The sequence below is a fragment of the Nycticebus coucang genome, chromosome X (genome assembly GCF_027406575.1).
Source record: "Nycticebus coucang isolate mNycCou1 chromosome X, mNycCou1.pri, whole genome shotgun sequence".
Classification (NCBI taxonomy): domain Eukaryota; kingdom Metazoa; phylum Chordata; class Mammalia; order Primates; family Lorisidae; genus Nycticebus; species Nycticebus coucang.
Genome location: NC_069804.1, coordinates 15,208,572 through 15,229,662, shown reverse-complemented (window position 1 = coordinate 15,229,662; position 21,091 = coordinate 15,208,572). Strand labels below are relative to the sequence as shown.

At 44.5% G+C, this 21,091-nt stretch overlaps 1 protein-coding gene across 1 annotated transcript in view; it reads right to left on the bottom strand.

The window, feature by feature from the left end:
• Nucleotides 1-6,999: 6,999 nt before the first annotated feature.
• SYAP1 (synapse associated protein 1) overlaps nucleotides 7,000-21,091 on the bottom strand; it is a 31,298-nt gene continuing 17,206 nt past the window's right edge. Inside the window, exons 5-9 of the mRNA XM_053580752.1 lie at nucleotides 19,889-20,028; nucleotides 14,809-14,954; nucleotides 8,672-8,730; nucleotides 8,077-8,224; nucleotides 7,000-7,203 (exon numbers count right to left, since the gene is read on the bottom strand). Coding sequence (XP_053436727.1) covers nucleotides 7,076-7,203; nucleotides 8,077-8,224; nucleotides 8,672-8,730; nucleotides 14,809-14,954; nucleotides 19,889-20,028 — 621 coding nt within the window. The 3' untranslated portion in view covers nucleotides 7,000-7,075. The remainder of the gene's footprint in view (nucleotides 7,204-8,076; nucleotides 8,225-8,671; nucleotides 8,731-14,808; nucleotides 14,955-19,888; nucleotides 20,029-21,091) is intronic.

The following is a 21,091-nucleotide window of genomic DNA, read 5'->3' as shown; positions in this document are numbered from 1 at the left end:
AAAGAACAATTGAAATGATACACATACTTTATTTTTGAGACAGTCTTACTATATTACCCTCGGTAGAGTGCTGCGGCGTCATAGCTCACAGCAACCTCAAACTCTTGGGCTTAAGTGATTCTCTTCCCTCAGCCTCCCAAGTAGCTGGGACTACAGGCACCTACCACAATGCCTGGCTATTTTTTTGCTGCAGTTGTCATTGTTTAGCAGGCCCAGACTGGGTTAGAACCCGCCTGCCTTGGTGTATGTGGCTGGTGCCCTAACCGCTTAGGTACAGGGGCTGAGCCTATTTTATTTATTTATTTATTTATTTATTTTATTTATTTTTTTTTTTGTAGAGACAGAGTCTCACTTTATGGCCCTCGGTAGAGTGCCATGGCCTCACACAGCTCACAGCAATCTCCAACTCCCAGGCTTAAGCGATTCTCTTCCCTCAGCCTCCCGAGTAGCTGGGACTACAGGTGCCCGCCACAACACCCGGCTATTTTTCGGTTGCAGTTTGGCCAGGGCTGGGTTTGAACCCGTCACCCTCGGTATATGGGGCCGGTGCCTTACCGACTGAGCCACAGGCGCCGCCCTATTTATTTATTATTATTATTTTTTTTTGAGACAGAATCTCACTTTGTTGCCCTTGGTAGAGTGCTGTGGTGTCACAGCTCATAGCAACCTCCAACTCTTGGGCATAAGTAATTCTCTTGTCTTACCCTCCAAGTAGCTGGGACTACAGGCGCCCGCCACAACGCCTGGCTATTTTTGTTGCAGTTGCCACTGCTGTTGCTGGCCGGGGCCAGGTTCGAACCTGCCACCCTCAGTATATGGGGCTGGTGCCCTATCCACAGAGCTACAGGCATGACCTATTTTATTTTATTTTATTTATTTATTTTTTGAGACAGAGTCGCAAGCTGTAGCCCTCGGTAGAGTACCATGGTGTCATAGCTCACAGCAACCTCCAACTTGGGCTTAAGAGATCCTCTTGCTTCAGTTTTTCTATTTTTAGTAGAGACAGGGGTCTCGCTTTTGCTCAGGCTGGTCTCAATCTTGTGAGCTCAGACTGTCCACCCGCCTTGGCCTCCCAGAATGCTAGTATCTCAGGGATGAGCCACCAAGCCCAGCCCATGAAAATGTTCTTTTTTTTAATTTTTATTTTTGTGAGACAGAGTCTCACTATGTCCTCCTTCGTAGAGTGCAGTGGCATCACAGCTCACAGCAACCTCAAAATCTTGGGCTTAAGTGATTCTCTTGCCTCAGCCTCCCAAGTAGCTGGGACTATAGGCACCCGCCACAACACCTGGCTACTTTTTGTTGTTGTTGTAGTTGTCATTGTTTAGCAGGCCCGGGCCGGGTTCAAATCCGCCAGCCCCAGTGTATGTGGCTGGTGCCCTAAACACTGAGCATGGGCGCTGAGCCAGGGAAAATGTTCTTATCACTTGACTGCTGTCTGCAGGTCTTCCATTTTGATCATTATAAATTTATCCCTTTTCTTTTTATTCCCTGTCATTTAGTGAGGTTTGTCAGTGGGGCTGAGATAAATGCATACATTTATTTTTATTTTATTATTTTTTGAAACAGAGTCTTACTCTGTTGGTAGTGTGCCATTGCATCATAGCTCACAGCAACCTCCAACTCTTGGGCTCAAGCAATCATCTTGTCTCAGTCTCCCTCCTGAGTGGCTGGGACTACAGGGGCCCACCACAAAGCTCAGCTAAATTTTTTTTTCTATTTTTAGTAGAATTGGGGGTCTCGCTTTGCTCAGATTGGTCTCAAACTCCTGAACTCAGAAGATCCACCCACCTTGGCCTCCCAGAATGCTAGGATTACAGGTGTGAGCCACCAAGCCAAGCCTATAAATGTAGAAATTTAATCTGTGGTATACAATCTGAAAAGCCAAGATAATGTGCATTTTGGAAAACAAACAAAAGCCGGAAAATGAAAAAACTCCACTTTGAAAACAGAACAAAAATAGTATCCATTTTCCAAAGGCATCTCTTAAAATAGTATATTTTAGACATGAGATGATAAAAACCATGCAGTCCAACCCTTTTACTTTACTAATACAGAAGCTGAGGGGCACAGGCTGATGAGAATCTTGCCCAAGCAAGCCTCGTGACCTTCCACTCATCTCTCTGTCCCCAGACCCCGTGGGTGGTTCTCAATCCTGGCTCCCAGAATGACTGGAAAGTTTTAAACAATCCTGACCCCCAGGGGTACACCCCTGGCCAAAGAATTCAGTATCTCTGCAAAGGGGTCTAAGCATCTGCAGAGCTGGATTCCCCAGGTGCTCTCTGGTGTAGGCAAGGTGGAGGATGACCATCCGCCACCACACTGACTAGCTTAGCCCATTTCTTTTTTTGGTAGAGACAGAGTCTCACTTTATGGCCCTCGGTAGAGTGCCGTGGCCTCACACAGCTCACAGCAACCTCCAACTCATGGGCTTAAGCGATTCTCTTGCCTCAGCCTCCTGAGTAGCTGGGACTACAGGCGCCTGCCACAACGCCCGGCCATTTTTTGGTTTTGCAGTTTGGCTGGGGCCGGGTTTGAACCTGCCACCCTCGGTATATGGGGCCGGCGCCCTACCGACTGAGCCACAGTCGCCGCCCAGCTTAGCCCATTTCTAAAAGCTTAGTAATGGGGACATCGAGATGTCCATCACATGTTTTTTTTTTTTTTTTGCCAGGGCTGGGCTTGAACCCGCCACCTCTGGCATATGGGGCCAGTGCCCTACTCTTTTGAGCCACAGGCGCCACCCCACATGCTTATTTTTTATAAATTACCTTTGTGTATCCAGATTTTGAATGTGTGTTTTCTGCCTCAATTCACAAGCATGCATTCTGTTAATGCAATTAGCAAAAAATGTTCATTTTGTGAGCGCCAGTAATATGTTCTTGTGCCACTTTCCTTTGATGAAGACATATTACTTAGCTTAGTTCCCACATCACATTTACACCCTACAGTAAGTCTCCAGGAGAGAGTTTAAAATTGCCAAGTGACTTGGTCATTTTGTTGTATCATGATTTTTTCATTGTCTGGGTGCAGTAATAGCAGAGCATATTATGCACTTAAAGGCTATTATCATGATTATAGTTGGATACTGGATACTGCAGGAGTAGTCATCAAAATCCTCTGTTATGATGAATTGGTCTATTATCTCTATTTATTAGGTCATAGGGGCTGGCTAACTTGGTTGAGTTTTAGCTCTGGCTGGGAGAAAGCAGTCATTACTCCTCATGCTTATTAGGAAAGAACATTTAGGGCGCCGCCTGTGGCTCAGTGAGTAGGGCGCCGGCCCCATATGCCGAGGGTGGCGGGTTCAGGCCCAGCCCCGGCCAAACTGCAACCAAAAGATAGCCGGGCGTTGTGGCGGGTGCCTGTAGTCCCAGCTACTCGGGAGGCTGAGGCAGGAGAATCGCTTAAGCCCAGGAGTTGGAGGTTGCTGTGAGCCGTGTGACGCCACGGCACTCTACCCGAGGGCGGTACAGTGAGACTCTGTCTCTACAAAAAAAAAAAAAAAAAAAAAAGAAAAAAAAGGAAAGAACATTTATCACCATATATCATCCCTACTGGGGGCCTAGGAGAGAAATCCCACAATAACCTACTGACTGTGGCTTACAATTTTTTTCTTTTAGAGACAGTCTCACTCCATCACCCTGGAGAGTGTGCCATGGTGTCGTCATAATTCACAGCAACCTGAAACTTCTGGGCTTAATCACTTCTCCTGCCTCAGTCTCCTGAGTAGCTAGGACTACAAGCATGCACCCAGGCCCAGCTGTTTACTCCTGGCCTCAAAGAATCCTTCTGCCTTGATTGCAAGAGGGACTTTACCTAACAATTGCAATCAGTGTAACTGGCTTATTGTACCCTCAATGAATCCCCAACAATAAAAAAAAAAAAAAAAAAAAAAGAATCCTTCTGCTAGCACCTCCCAAAGTGCAGGGATTACAGGTTTGAGTCATCACATCTGGCCTGGAGGCCATTATCTGAAGTGAAACAATTTGGAAACAGAAAGACAAATGACACTCCATGTTCTCACTTGTACGGACAGTTAAAAAATGTGTATACATGGATATACAGTGAGGACTGATAGACACTGGAGACTCAGACGGGTGGGAGGGTGGTGAGATGAGAAATTACTTAATGGGTACAATATACATTATTTGAGTGACTGTTAGGCTAAAAGCCCAGACTTTACCACTAGGTAATATATCCATGTAACATAACTGCATGTGTAGCCCTTAAATTTACAGAGGGGGGGAAAAAGGCACCAGCTGCACTTAGAGGGTATTAGACCATTGCTTCTCAAATGTTAAAGTCCATTTGCGTGCTCTGGGGGTTGTGATAACGTTAGCTTGTCTGGGGTTGGCCTGAGGCTCTGCATTTCTTAAAAACTTCAGGGGCAGTGCCAGGCCACACTAGTTCCTGAGTCACACTTTGGGTAGTGAGGTATTATCTCCAGTGTGATGAAATGTTTGTATTTTTTTTGTAGAGACAGAGTCTTACTTTACCACCCTCGGTAGAGTGCCATGATGTCACAGGACTCACAGCAATCTCCAGCTTTTGGGCTTTCACGATTCTCCTGCCTCAGCCTCCCGAGTAGCTGGGACTACAGGCGCCTGCCACAATGCCCGGCTATTTTTTGGTTGCAGTTCACCCGGGGCTGGGTTTGAACCAGCCACCCTCGGTTATATGGGGCCAGCACCCTACTCAGTGAGCCACAGGCGCCACCGAAATGTATTTTATCATTTGACACAGTTTACATATTTTTACGGTCAGTTCATCTTGTCAGTGAACCCTAAGCATTTAATAAATACTTTAGAAAATTTCCATCAAACATGGTGAGAAATTATTTTGCCCTTTAAGAGTAACACTTTGGACTTGGTGCCTGTAGCTCAGTGGCTGGGGTGCTGGCCACATACACCCGGGCTGGCAGGTTCAAACCCAGCCTGAGCCTGCTAAACAACAATAACAACAAAAGCCGGGTGTTGTGGTGGGCACCTGTAGTCCCAGCTGCTCAGGAGGCTGAGGCAAGAGAATTGCTTGAGCCCAAGAGTTTGAGGTTACTATGATGTCACGGCACTCTACCGAGAGCAACATAGTGAGACTCTATCTCAAAAAAGGAAAAAAAAAAAAAAAAAAAAAAAGGAATAACACTTTGTATAATTACTTGTATAATTATAATTACTTGTATAATTTACTAGTGCAGAAAACTGTACTGTTTGATGAATCCATAAAAATATAGCACAATTGTATTCTTGCAGTCTGTACAAAATCTTATTTTATCCTTTTATTGTGATAGGGTATTGCACTGAGAGTATCATGTAAAATTGATAGTAATGGGCCTAGTGCCTGTAGCTCAGCGGCTAGGGTGCCAGCCACATATACCAGAGATGGCGGGTTTGAATCCAGCCCGGGCCTGCCAAACAATAACGACAACCCTCCCCCCCCCCAAAAAAAATAGCCGGGCATTGTGGCAGGCACCTGCAGTCCCAGCTACTTGGGAAGCGGAGGCAAGAGAATCACTGAAGCCCAAGAGTTGGAGGTTGCTGTGAGCTGTGACGCCACAGCTCTCTACCGAGGGCAACAGCTTGAGGCTCTGTCTCAAAAAAAAAAAAAAAAGGATTTTAGTGCATATAGCATCTCATCTGCTCACATCTAGGAATGTCAGCTGATTAAAAGCATTTAACATGTTCCTTTCTCGCCAACCAACTTTATTAAAAACAACAAGAAAACTTTTCCTCCAGTAAGATTATCTCAGAAGTTGCCAGTCATCTCTGAGACCCAATCCAGTAATAAGCAACTGTGGCACCAGCACAAGGGGAAAGCTTTTGATCGTGTGGGGTCAGTGGTTTCATTAAACACGAGTACGTTGCTGTAAGGCAAATGACTCTAGCTGGGACAGTCTGGCTCAGTCACATGTGCATATCGACAAACAAAAGAGTACTGCTTGGATTCATACCCAGTCAGTTCTCTTGTCGACTATACCTTTGCCAAATGGCCACAATTCAGTTTTATGGGGCCATGTATCTAAATATGTTCATTCTCCTTATTAAGAAAGGTTTTAATCCTACATCCTTTTATGAAATAAAAGCTCCTTGAAAAATATGAAAGGTCAGGAAAGCAAAAGCTTAGGAAAGTTTCTGATATTAAACCACCTTTTTTTTTTTAAATAATCATATTTTCCAGCATGAAACTGGAGGTGAAAATAAAATAAAATAATCATATTGTATGAACACATGCACGCTGGTGTAGCAGAATACAAGTAGGATTAATCAATAAAGTTCTAGAAGTAAAAAAAAAGTTCTAGAAGTTGTACTCAGAGGAACACGATGTTACAAAGACAGTTAAGACAAACCTAAAACACTTGTATGTGGTAATGATTAAAAGAACAGAGTTTAAGGTGAATAGGTTTCTGAAGGCTATTTACAAAAAAGATGGAAGGCTCCACTGTCTACAAAAACTGTGATATAAAATTTGTGGTATAGTTAAAAAAAAAAAAAAGTGAAAAGGCCCCAGAGAAAACAAATATTTTTGCACAGCATTTCTTAATGTCAAATTGTGTAGTGTTTCCACCATTAAAATCAATGTAACTACTTTATCTTTTGGCTTTCAGATGGAATTTTAGAAAATATTTAGCAAGAAAATAGTCCTAAAAGTGCTTTCTCTTAAGTTCTTTGGTATAATTTGGTCATTTTGTTAGTAATTAACCCATTCGATAAGTGCTTGAATGTCCCTGTATCAAGGAAAATGCAACTAGGAGTACAAATGTTTAGAAAACCACAACTGAAGAATAAATTATACTTTGATCTCATAGAAAACACTAAAATTCTACTTGTGTTTCTCTGGCAAAGAAAGCTATCCATAGTGCCTGCAAGAACATCTCTAACTCAATTTATATTAAAGAAATGTTACATAAAACTGTTCTACATTTTTTAAAGAGGAAAGTTTTAGCTTGAAGAAAGAATAAATGTGAGTTGCATAAAGTTATACTCTTTTGTGCCTTATGACTCAGTGAATGTCAACATCTAGAATTTAATGTCAGTTTGCAGAATGTTAAGGATTATTCCTGTACTTCGGGCAACAGCTAATTTTCCTCTTGCAGCATTTTCTCTATTTCCTTATCCCAGTTTTCATCCCGTTTTTCTGATTCTGCCACCACTTCATATTCTTGAAGTTCCTGTTGTAGTTCTTTTTCCCAGTCTGCAGAATCCTCTAAAAGAAACAAAGGAGAAGGAAAAGATTCTCTCTGAACTTATAATGCTGGGGGTTGTTAACAATGGTGTCAGCTTCCATGACCTAAGTCAAGTCACCATAATTTTTATTTTTATTTATTCATTTATTTATTTTTTGAGACAGAATCTCAAGCCATCACTCTGGGTAGAGTACTGTGGTGCCATAGCTCACAGCAACCTCCAACTCTTGGACTCAAGCAATCCTCTTGCCTCAGTTTTTCTATTTTTAGTAGAGATTGAGTCTCGGTTTTTGCTCAGGCTGGTTTTGAACCTGTGAGCTCAAGCTATCCACCCACCTCGGCCTCCCTGAGTGCTAGGATTACAGGTGTGAGCCACCTTGCCCAGCCAAGTCGCCATAATTTTTAATGTCTCAGCCACTACAATTCTTAATGTCTCAGGTTTCATCACTGTGTGTGCTCAGAAAAACTAAACAAATTTTAACAGTCTTCAAGGAGAAACATAATTAAAAAGGCAAATTTGTTTTGTTTTCTTTTTTGAGACAGAGTCTTATCTTGTGCCCTCAGTTGAGTGCCATAGAGTCATAGCGCACAGCAACCTCAAACTCTTGGGCTCAAGCGATCCTCTTGCCTCAACCTCCCAAGTAGCTGGGATTACAGGTAGTCACCACAAAGCCCGGCTATTTTTTAAAGATGAGGTCTCACTCTTGCTCAGGCTGGTCTCAAACTCATGAACTCAAGCAATCCAACCACCTTAACCTACCTAGAATTACAGGCATGAGCCACCACACTCCGCCTACAATATATTTTTATACACTGGCTTCAGAATAACAATGTTCTACAATCAACTTTGGAATTAGGAAAGAACAGTTTCCTTGTTTTGTTTTGCTTTTTACCTTCCAGAACAGTGGTCTTCTCTTGCTTTTTGTCAAGCACTAGCTGTTCCATTTCTTTTCTTAGATCTTCTTGATTAAGGTTACAGGCATCAAAGGCATCACTGACAAACTCAGAAACACCTGGACTAGTAGAAATTTCTTCGTCATCCTGAAATGCAACAAATGAGCTCTTGAGATGGTTTTCTAAGCAACCTTTGTGTGTCAGAATTCTGGTTTATGGTAGCTTCACAATTTAAAGTAGCCCAATTTTCATCGCCTTCCTCTGCTAGCTATGAGACATGTTTGCTGCTCTCTAACCTTCTAACTTGCACAGTTGCTTAGTAACTAAATGAGTTACCACCTGAGGCTATTTTTCTCACTCACAGTTTGAATCACTCCAACCATTCTCTCCAATCCCTGATGAGCACATCTAGAATTACATATGCCAGTAAATCACCTTATGTCTCAGCTCTAGGTCTGTGACTATTTAAGCACCAAACACTTCTTTAAAACAGATAAGACCCATATTCATAAGTAGTTTTAAATGGTATCAGAGTCAGTTAACACAGTTTATTTCTAGACATCAACTAGTAGGTACAATGTAAAACTGTATTACCTCTTGAGTTTTAAGCTGAGATTTGATTACAACAGGTGGTGTTTTGGGCCGTACTGCCTCTAAGAAGTGAGAATAAAAGAAACAATAATTGCTTGATTCAGTTCTGAATACATATTATAATGATAACTAAAATATCCACAAATATGATGATGCTAAATAATTTTCAGAAACAAGCTTTTATGTTATGCTTTCAGGTTTTTGTACGTTATTAAAAGGAACAGCCATGTAACTTCTTACTTTAGACGATTTTTTGTTTTCTTTCTTGAGACAGTCTCCCTATGTCACCCTGGGTAGAGTGCCATGGCGTCACAGCTCACAGAAACCTCAAACTCTTGGGCTTAAGTGATTCTCTTGCCTCAGCCTGCCAAGTGGCTGGGACTACAGGTGCCTGCCACACTGCCTATTTTTTTGTTGCAGTTGTCATTGTTGTTTAGCAGGCCCGGGCCGGGTTCGAACCTGCTAGCCCCGGTATATGTGGCCAGCACCCTAACCACTGAGCTACAGGCACCGAGCCTTTATTTTTATTTATTTATTTTTTGAGACAGAGTCTCAAGCTGTTGCCCTGGGTAGAGTGCCGTACCATCACAGCTCACAGCAACCTCTGACTCTTGGGCTTAAGGTAGTGATTCTCTTGCCTCAACCTCCCAAGTAGATGGAACTACAGGCGCCTGCCACAGCACCCGGCTATTATTTCCTTTTTTAAAAATTGCATTTGGCGGGCAGTGCCTGTGGCTCAGTGAGTAGGGCGCCAGCCCCATGTGCTGAGGGTGGCGGGTTCAAACCCAGCCCCGGCCAAACTGCAACAAAAAAATAGCCGGGCGTTGTGGCGGGCGCCTGTAGTTCCAGCTGCTCGGGAGGCTGAGGCAAGAGAATCGCGTAAGGCCAAGAGTTAGAGGTTGCTGTGAGCCGTGTGATGTCACGGCACTCTACCCGAGGGCGGTACAGTGAGACTCTGTCTCCACCAAAAAAAAAAAAAAAAAAAAAATTGCATTTGGCATTGTTGTTTTAGCTGGCCTAAGCTGGGTTTGAACCCACCAGGCTCAGTATATGTGACCAGCACCCTACCCGCTGAGGTATGGATGCTGCCCAGCACCAAGTCTTTAGAGGATATCTTTAATGTACCATCATAGTCGGGCGGCACCTGTGGCTCAGTGAGTAGGGTGCCGGCTCCATATGTCGAGGGTGGCGGGTTCAAACCCAGCCCCGGCCAAACTGCAACAACAACAACAAAAAAATAGCTGGGCGTTGTGGCGGGCGCCTGTAGTCCCAGCTGCTCGGGAGGCTGAGGCAAGAGAATCGCATAACCCCAAGAGTTAGAGGTTGCTGTGAGCCGTGTGACGCCACGGCACTCTACCCGAGGGCGGTACAGTGAGACTCTGTCTCTACAAAAAAAAAAAAAAAAAACAAAAAAAAAAACATACCATCATAGTCCATGCCCCTTACATAAAATTTCCAGTAGGAAATAAGATTTTTTTTTTTTTTTTTAAGACTGAGCCTCAAGCTGTCGCCCTGGGTAGAGTGCTATGGCATCACAGCTCACAACAACCGCCAATTCCTGAGCTCAAGAGATTCTCTTACCTCTGCCTCCCAAGTAGCTGGGACTGCAGGCACCCGCCACAACGCCCGGCTATCTTTTGGTTGCAGCCGTCATTGTTGTTTGGCGGGCCTGGGCTGGATTCAAACCAGCCAACTCAGGTGTATGTGGCTGGCGCGTTAGCTGCTTGAGCCACAGGTGCTGAGCCTTTTCCCTTGCTTTTTTTTGTCGAGACAGAGTTCTACCCTATGCCCTGAGCAGAGTGCAATGGCACTGTAGCTCACTGCAACCTCAGACTCGGGCTGTGGGCATCCTGCTGCTTCAGCCGCTGGGATTACAGGTGCTCGCAGTGGTGCCCAGCTGGGTTTTTCCATTTTTTTCCATGAGTCAGGGTCTCACTCTCGCTCAGACAAGCCTCAAACTCCTGAGCTCAAGCAATCCTCCCACCTCAGCCTCCCACAGTGCTGAAATTATGCTGGAATTATAGGAGTTTTTTTTTTTTTTTTTTTGAGACAGAGTCTCACTTTGTTGCCCTCGAGTGTAGTGGCGTTATTCCTCACAACAACCTCAAACACTTGGGCTCAAGTGATTCTCTTGCCTTACCCTCCCAAGTAGCTGGGACTACAGGCACCCGCCACAACACCCAGCTATTTTTAGAGATGGGGGAGTCTTGCTTTGGCTCAGGCTGGTCTCGAACCTGTGAGCTCAGGCAATCCACGCAACTCAGCCTCCCAGAGTGTTAGGATTACAGGTGTGAGCCACCACGCCCAACCCTAGGAAATAAATTTTTAACTTCACTGTTGGCAAAATTCACTGAATAGCTCTGAACTTTCCTTTCGGATAATGAGAATTAGGTTATTTACCAAGTTTCCCTGTTGTCATGAATGCTAGAAAGTGGAAAGTGAAATGCAATGCTCAATCACATCTCCTCTTTTTCATGGGGCCTCGTTTTGCATTCATTAACCTTACTAGATAGACAGTCTACTCAATACTGCCTTAAGTCTATTTTGTTAAACAGGCAGGATTTGGTAAAATGGCATTTTCCAATAAAATTAATATAAATACTAAAGAACAGGTGGGCATTCCCTTTCTTTCTTTCTTTGGGATGCCATGCCATCTCTCTGCTCTCTTCTCTCTTTCCCATCTCTCCCTACTCCCTCTATCCTTCTGAAATATAAAATAAACTTATTCTTTCATATCCTAAAAGAAAAAAAAGACCGACAGGCAATTAGGATTCATGTTAACATCTATATACAAAGTGACAAATTTTCCTGTGGAGAGCAACTTCATTACATTTCCCTGACCTTAAATGCAGTGTGGGCTCCTTTCTTAGTCATCTGTACAAGCTGTACCTGTTTTGCTTAATCATTTAAAATTCCATGAATTGAATTACCCCACTTCTTGTGGGAGAAATGCCCACTTGTAATTAGCACCTACCTATACATAGCAGGTACTAAAAATTTGACACAAAACACATTTTTAAAATTATTATTACAGCTCTAAAGGAGTTATTGTTATTAATAATAAAGTGTTAAATGTTTACTAGCGCCTGACTCAGGGCAAGGTACTTGGAAGCTGGAGTGAAATAGAGCTTTATTCTGCTGTATAGACTGCTCGTGCTAAGGAAGCACCAGGTTGAAAGACTGAGGGAAAAAAAAAGGAGATTGGATCAGAGTAGAAGACAGAAGATAGAAAAGTTACATGAGGCCAGGCATAGTACCTGTAACCCTAGCACTCTGGAGTCTAAGGCGGGTAGATTGCGTGAACTCAGGAGTTCAAGACTAGTCTGAGCAAGAGTGAGGCCCTGTAACTACTAAAAAATAGAAAAACTAGCCAGGCATGTAGTGGGCACCTGTTGTCCTGGCTACTGAGGAGGCTGAGGGAACAGGATCACCTGAGCCCAAGAGTGTTTTTTTTTTTACATATATATATATTTTTTTTTTTAATTTAATTTTTTTTTTTTTTTTTTTTTTTTGCAGCTGGGTTTGAACCCACCACCTATGGCATATGGGGCCAGTGCCCCACTCCTTTGAGCCACAGGCACTGCCCCCTGAGCCCAAGAGTTTGAAGTTGCTGTGAGCTGTGACACCACAGAACTCTACTGAGGGTGACAAACTAAGCCTTTGTCTTAAAAAAAAAAAAAAAAAGGAAAGGGTGGCACCTGTGGTTCAGTGAGTAGAGCTCTGGCTTCATATACTGAGGGTAGTGGGTTCAAACCCAGCTCCGGCCAAACTGCAACAAAAACATAGCTGGGCATTGTGGCAGGTGCCTGTAGTCCCAGCTGCTCGGGAGGCTGAGGCAAGAGAATCGCCTAAGCCCAAGAGTTAGAGGTTGCTGTGAGCCGTGTGACGTCATGGCACTCTACCGAGGGCAGTAAAGTGAGACTGTCTCTACAGAAAAAAAAAATTAAAAAAGAAAAAAAAGTTAGAACTAATGCCCCCAATGCAAAACACACACAATGGCATGGTGGGGCATGCCTATGATCCCACTACTTGGGTGGCTGAGGTGGGAAGATAGCTTGAGCCCGGGAGCTTGAGGCCAGCATGGGAAACACAGTGAGACCCAGTCTCTACAAAAAAGTTAAAAAATTAGCCAGGCATGGCATCTGGCACCTATAGTCCCAGGTACTCGAGAGGCTATGCATAGGAGTTTGAGGGTGCAGTGAGCTGTGATTGTATTACTGCATTCCAGCCTGGAGTACAAAGCGACACTCTGTCCCTTAAAAAAAAAAAATTTAAAAACAAAAGAAATCCAGGGAATGAGAAAAGCGCACAGTCAAGCAGATTGGGGAAGACATGTGTGAGCTTGGTCAGAGAGAGGTCAGCAAGAGAAAAACGAAGATTTTCTCTAGGGAAAAAAAATGTTTCTGTAAGATGATAAACACTTACGGTACATAAAAGAAGTTACGCTCATTTGAATCTTTATATTAATAATAGCAATTCTTTTTTTCATTGCTGTTGATTTATTTTAATTAATTAATTAAATTTTTGTTTTGAGACAGAGTCTATGTCGCCCTCGGTGGAGTGCCATGGCATCACAGCTCACAGCAACCTTAAACTCTTAGGCTTAAGTGATTCTCTTGCCTTAGCCTCCAAGTAGCTGGGACCACAGGCACCTGCCACAATTCCCGGCTATATTTTGGTTGCAGTTATCATTGTTGTTTGGCAGGCCCAGGCCAGGTTTGAACCCACCAGACCTGGTGCATGTAGCTGGTGCCCTAGCTGCTGAGCTATAGGTGCCAAGCCTAATTTATTTTTTTTTTTAACACAGAGTCTCACTCTGTCACCCTAGGTAGAACACCATGGTGTCATCATAGCTCACAGCAACCTCAAACTCTCAGGCTCAGGTTCAGCACCTGTAGGTCAGTGGTTAGGGCACTGGCCACATACACTGGGGCTGAGGGTTTTGAACCTGGCCCGAGTCTGCTAAAAACAACAATGACAACTACAACAAAAAAAGCCAGGCGTTGTGGTGGGAGCCTATAGTCCAGCTACTTGGGAGGCTGAGGCAAGAGAATCGCTTAAGCCCAGGAATTTGAGGTTGCTATAAGCTATGATATCACAGCACTCTACCAAGGGTGACACTACCAAGGACGACACAGTGATGACTGTGTCTGAAACAAACAAACAAAACAAAAAACACCCCAAACAAACAAAAAAACCTCTTGGGCGCACCTGTGGCTCAAAGGAATAGGGCGCCAGCCCCATATGCTAGAGGTGACAGGTTTAGACCCAGCCCTGGCCAAAAACTGAAAAAAAAAAAAAAAAAAAAAAAAAAAAAACCTCTTAGGCTCAAGAGATCCTCTTTTATTTATTTATTTTTTTTGAGACAGAGTCTTACTATGTCGCCCTCAGTAGAGTGTGTGGCGTTACAGCTCACAGCAACCTCTAACTCTTGGGCTTAAACAATTATCTTGTCTCTGTCTCCCAAGTAGCTGGGACTATAGGCACCTGCCACAACCCCTATAACACCCAGCTATTTTTTTGTTGTAGCTGTCATTGTTGTTTAGCTGGCCCAGGCCGGGTTCAAACCCACCAGCCACAGTATATATGGCTGGCGCCATAACCACTGTGCTACTTGGAGCCAAGCCAAGAGATCCTCTTGCCTCAGATTTATTTATTTATTTTTTTTTTGAGACAAAGTCTCACTTGGTCACCCTTGGTAGAGTGCCGTGATATTATCACAGCTCATAACAAACTCAAATTCCCAGGCTTAAGCGATTCTCTTGCCTCAGCCTCCCAAGTAGCTAAGACTACAGGCACCCACCAAAACGCCCAGCTATTTTTAGAGAAGAGGTCTAGCTCTGGCTCAGGCTGGTCTCAAACCTGTGAGTTCAGGCAATCCACTCACCTCGGCCTCCCAAGTGCTGGGATTACCGGCATGAGCCAAAGCGCCTGGCCCAGTTTTTGTATATTTTTTTGTGGAAACATGGTCTCACTTTTGCTCAGGCTAGTCTCTTATTCCTGAGCTCAAGCAATCTACCCGCCTCAGCCCCACAGAGTGCTAGGATTACAGTTGTGAGTCTTTGTGCCTGGCTGCTGTTGACTAAAAAAAAAAAAAGACTACTTCTTTTGTGAAGTGCTGCCCTCTCCCTGGAAGGTACCTGCCAGCGGCAAATCCTCCTGCCTGCTGCTGTTCTCCTCCTTCTCTGCAGCCTGCTGCTGGGCGGCCAGGGCAGTGAGCTGGGCTGACTGCTTAATCAGGGAGACACGGTAAAAGTAGTTCCTCCAAAACACTTCTTCCTTCACTCTTTTAAAGAAAGACAATAACACACTTAGAATATACACAGACAAGTGCATGCAGGGGTTATGTGTTGCAGAAGGAACTGAAATAGAGGATTCTTGTTATATTTTTCTTGATTTTTTTTTTTTTTGAGAGAGTCTCAGTATGTCACCCTTGGTAGAGTGCCGTGACATCACAGCTCACAGCAACCTCAAAATCTTGGGCTTAAGTGATGCTCTTGCCTCAGCCTCCCAAGTTGCTAGGACTACAGTCGCCCGCCACAACACCCAGCTATTTTTTTGTTGTAGTTTGTCATTGTTTAGCTGGCCCGGGCCAGGTTTGAATCTGCCAGTCCTGGTAGATTCAAACTCCCTCCTAGGGAGCCAACCAGATGCGGCTGGCTCCCTAACCACTGAGCTATGGGCACCGAGACTCTTTTTATTTCTTTTCTTGGAGATGGCATCTCACTATGTCATCCAGGCTGGGGTGTAGTGGGATAAGCTAAGTGTCCACACAGGAGGGTGGCATGGAATGGAAAAGGAGAACCAAGCACAGGGGCAAATGATGGCAAAAACAGGAGACTGGTTACATACAGGGGCATTGATGGAGTGTTTTTTTTTTTTTTTTTGAGGCAGTATCTCATTCTATCGCCCTGGGTAGCCGTGGCATCATCATAACTCACAGCAACCTCAGTCTCTTGGGCTCAGCCTCCCAAGTAGTGGGGACTACAGGTGCCCACCGCTATGATGCCTGGCTTGTTTTTTCTATTTTTAGTAGAAATAGAATCTCACTCTTGCTCAGGCTGGTCTCCAACTCCTGAGCTAAGCAATCAACTGCCTCAGCCTCCCAGAGTGCTAGGATTACAGGTGTGAGCCACCATACCCAGCGATGGAGTAAGTAAAAATATTAAGGATAGTGGAAACTAGCTTTCTTACCATCACAGAAGGGAGTTACAAACATAGGGAAAAAAATAAGACTGAGCCCTGTCTTGTGGTGGCACTCTGATGACATGGTTTTCATACCATACAGACACCAACACACACACACTCATTTTTTTTTTTTGTAGAGATAGAGTCTCACTGTACCGTCCTCGGGTAGAGTGCCGTGGCGTCACACGGCTCACAGCAACCTCTTAACTCTTGGGCTTACGCGATTCTCTTGCCTCAGCCTCCCGAGCAGCTGGGACTACAGGCGCCTGCCACAACGCCCGGCTATTTTTTGGTTGCAGTTTGGCCGGGGCTGGGTTTGAACCCGCCACCCTCGGCATATGGGGCTGGTGCCCTACTCGCTGAGCCACAGGCGCCGCCCAACACACACACTCATTTTAACAATGACACCTACCAAAAGGTATTTAGAGGTTGGGGGAATTAAGAACTGGGCCTGTTTACCCTAATAAGTTTCAGAGTTTTAAACTATAACATCGGAGCCGTACAAAAGTGAAATCACCCTTCCCGTGAGTTAATGAGCTTCCTAAATATCTTCAAAATCACACTGAATTCCAAGTTCTATGAAATGTCCAAAATAAAACTCAGATATAGGGCGGTGCCTGTGGCTCAAAGGAGTAGGGCACCAGCCCATATGCCGGAGGTGGCAGGTTCAAACCTAACCCTGCCCAAAAAACAAAAACAAAAACAAAAACACTCAGATATACTGGATATTGATCATGGGCAATGTCTATTTTCTTGATTAATAAAAATATTTGGTGCTTTCTATTCCAGAGTCTCTCCCTCTTGATAAGAGGAAGTAGTCAGAGAGGTATATGGTAGAAATATTCTGTGTCATCCTCTGGGTAGGAGTTTTAGCACAGATGACATATTAAAATACTGGGCAAATGTCACACCCTGAGGAGGGAAGTGACTTGTGATTTCCCTACTGTTAGAACGAGGGCCTGAGAAGGGGCCTATGATGCACCTCATCTTGGTCATCAGGCTGTCATAGGGAAGTGCTAAAATACTAATATGCATTTTGAAATATGGAGAAGTTCTGTTTTGTTTTCTAGCTTATTCCCAGTTAGGCTGGGTGCGATGGCTCATGCCTATAATCCTAGCACTCTGGGAGGCTGAGGTGGGTGGATTGTCCAAGCTCATGACTTTGAGATCAGCAGGAGCTAAAGCAAGACCTTGTCTCTAAAAATAGCTAGATGTGGGTGGCTCAAAGTGGTAGGGCACCAGTCCCATATGCCAGAGGTGGTGGGTTCAAACCTAGCCCCGGCCAAAACCCACCAAAAATAAATAAATAAATAAATAAAAATAAAAATAGCTAGATGTGGCTCAGCGCCTGTGGCTCAAGCGGCTAAGGCGCCAGCCACATACAAAGAGTAGAGGTTGCTGTGAGCCGTGTGATACCATGGCACTCTACCCGAGGGCAGTACAGTGAGACTCTGTCTCTACAAAAAAAAATAGAAAAATAAACTGAGGCAAGAGGATCACTTAAGCCCAAGAACTTGAGGTTGCTGTGAGCTATAATGCCATCACCCTCTAGACAGGGCACCAGAGTGAGACTCTGTCTCAAAAAAAAAAAAAAAAAAAAAGAAATACTAATTGCCAACTATCAATTACCTGAAGCTTTAAAAAAAATGAAAATTATTGTCAGCAGTAAGAGGGGGTTCAGAATTGTCAAAAACCGTAACTGTGGACAGCTAAATGCCTTCAATGAGTCACAGGCCCCAGCAACTCACAGCCTGTTGACGTATCACAGCAAGGAGCCCAAGGCAATTCAGATGATCTTCAAGTTTACGGAGGCTACAAGTATGAAGCCCACTTGTCCACCCCCTAGAGCTTTGGTACTCTTCCCTCAGTTACTCAGAATAGGCACAACCTCAAATCTGAGATGAAAGAGTTTCAAACACACACGTGCATACACATAACTGTTATACATATAAACTGTTCAAATGTCAATCCCTAGGGTTTTGCAATCATATGTAATAAAAAATAGATTAGATGGAGCATTTTACCTATCTTTGACTAAAAAAGCTATTTTACGTATAGTCTAAAGATGAAATGTATAATGATAGTTTTAGCCATGAAACACACTTTTCTGTTAGGAGGGTGGGAGAGGGCTGTATACTTTCACCACCAAGATGTTAATAATTATGGGGAAAAGAGTTTCAGAACAAAGAAAAAAAATACACTGAAAAAAAGATTCTAGGTGGTGCCTATAGCTCAAGTGGCTAAGGTGCCAGCCACATATACCAGAGCTGGCAGGTTCGAATCCAGCCTGGGCCTGCCAAACAACAATGACAACTACAACCAAAAAAATAGCTGGGCGTTGTGGCGGGTGCCTGTAGTCCCAGCTATTCGGGAGGCTGAGGCAAAAGAATCGCTTAAACCCAGGAGTTTGAGGTTGCTGTGAGCTGTGATGCCAGGGCACTCTACCCAGGGCAATAGTTTGAGTCTCTGTCTCAAAAAATAAAAAAAAAACTTAAAAAAAAAAAAAAAAAGATTCTACATAACTGCATTTTCTGAGTCTGAAAGAACACTTCCAAAGTGTGTTCCAAAGTAGTCTTCCAAACTAGCACTGCTGTGTGAACAAAAGGCTAGGAAATATTTGTTAAGACCTCTAAACACAGTGAAAAGAACAAACAGTCAGCTGTGCTTCCTTTGAAAATGCCATGAAAATGACAAATCACATCAGTAAAACAACAAGGACAAAGAGAATGGGAGAAGACAGTAGAAGCTAAAAGGTCCACGGGCAAATAGCAATCTACTTTTTTCTTTTTTTTTTTGCAGTTTTGGCTGAGGCCAGGCTTAAAACCGCCACCCCTGGTATACAGGGCAGTGCCCTACTCCTTGTGCCACAGGCGCTGCCCAGCAATCTACTTTGTTGACCAGAGAAAGCTGTGCTGAGCTGCCTGGGGGATGGGGAGGTGACAAGAAGCAGGCCTGGGTAGAAACCTAGAGAGCTTTCTACTCACGGACTCCCACCCAGCACTTCCCATATGGGGAGGGGAAGCTGAGCTGCTGTGACCTATGAGCCTGCTGTGACTGAGCAAGCACAACTGAGACTTGGGACAACTCGGGTATGACCGTTCTGAAGTCACGGGACCCAGGCTCTTCTCACTGCCCTGTCTGCAGTCAGGCAGGAGGCTGAGGAGTCCTGGTGGGGGTGGGAAGAGCTACTCACCCACAGCTACCAAGCCTCCCTAGTTCAATAGGCCTGTCCAAACATACAGCCACACACCCTTTCAGTACAGCACTGTTAACACACAAGGACAGGTAAGGAGAGCCCACCACATGCCAGGCAGGGTCCCAAACAAATACGAAGGTTCCAAGGAAAAAGCACAGAAAAAAAGACTCTTTCAAGACTCTTTCTGTAATCCATGTCCTCAGGGAGCAGTAAGATAACTGCATCCAGATAAGAGTAAGAAGTATCAAAAAAAAAAGAGTAAGACGTATAAGTGCCACAAAATAAGAACGAACAAGGACTCAAGCACATGACACATTTAATACAGGACTAGAAAAGGCAAGGAAGAGCCAGGGACACAAAGCCCAGGGGGGAAAAGGTTGCACCCAGAGGGGAGGCATTACAGGACACACTGTGCTTGCTCTGGAGCTTTGGACAAGCAGAGCCCTGAAAAGCCTTTGGTGGGGGAAAACCTCAGGTGAGAGAACAACATACAGTTAGAGAGCAGAGCCTGCATGGAAAAACTGTCCTGAAGACCTGAATTTGATTTGTGTAGACCAGGCATGTTGTTTGTGGTTTCTGTAGAAAGATGTGTTCTACCTTTTAGCTAGGACAAAAGAGCACATCTCATCTCCAATCGTTTTCTGCAGAGCCTGCCCTCAGTTTGGATTCTAAAGTGCCCTGTGGGTGGGGACTGCCCAAGAGCAACAAGGGCCACTTTCATGACCAGTCTGAGCCCATCATTCTTCTCTTGTGCCGAACACATAACCAAGGCCATTAGAGAATGGAAAGGGATGCTGTGTGTGCAGCGCTACTCTGCTGGAGGACATGCTACTTACAGTTTAGGAACCAGGGCGAATCTCATCTTGCTCAGTAGCTCGTCCTCTTGGAGCATGACCAGGGCAACGGGGTACATCTGATCGAAGTCGAAATTAAACTGCACTCCAGCTGGAGGGTCACGAAGGAAATTCCTCTTGTCCTTTGATGAAAAAGAAAGAAAAAAAAACATGGATAACACCATAAATTACAATTAATATGTAACGTTGTATCAGGGAAGAGACAAGCACTGAATTCTTTCTAAAGCCTTTGGTTACCAAGTCCACTGAGCTATTGTCAATCCGCTCACTTATGAGAGACGAGGGAATAGCTGATCCTTTCGTGTATTTTCCTTTTTGTTTTTTTTAGACAGAGTCTCACTGTGTCGTCTTCGGTAGAGTGCCATGGCGTCACAGCTCACAGCATCTTCAAACTCTTGGGCTTCAGTGATTCTCCTGCCTCAGCCTCCCAAGTAGCCGGGACTACAGGCGTCTGCCACAATGCCTAGTTATTTTTTTATTGCAGTTGTCATTGTTTTAGCTGGTCCACGCTGGATTCGAACCCTCCAGCCTTGGTGTATGTGGCTGGCACCGTAATCACTGTGCTACGGGTGCCGAGCCATTTCATGTATTTTCTTTTTTTTTTTTTTGTAGAGACAGAGTCTTACTTTATGGCCCTCGGTAGAGTGCCGTGGCCTCACACAGCTCACAGCAACCTCCAACTCCTGGGCTTAAGCGATTCTCTTGCCTCAGCCTCCCAAGTAGCTGGGACTACAGGCGCCTGCCACAACGCCCGGCTATTTTTTGGTTGCAGTTCGGCCGGGGCCGGGTTTGAACCCACCACCCTCGGTATACGGGGCCGGCGCCTTACTGACTGAGCCACAGGTGCCGCCCCATTTCATGTATTTTCTACACTGTCAGCCAGACAGAGCCTCTTTGGAGAAGAGAAAATTCATCCAGGCAGTAAGTTTAAATCACAAAGTTTGAAATCTCATGAACACACATTTGTTTCAGTAGGCACCGTTAGGTATACAAAAACTAGTATAAGGGGGTGGCACCTGTGGCTCAAAGGAGAAAGGCGCTGATCCCATATGCCGGAGGTGGCGGGTTCAAACCCAGCCCCAGCCAAAAAAAAAAAAACTAGTGTGAATCCTTTAAAACCCAATTCATTTCACAGCTGCACACAGACCCTGCCTTTGTCCCAGACACCTCTTTTACATACACCTC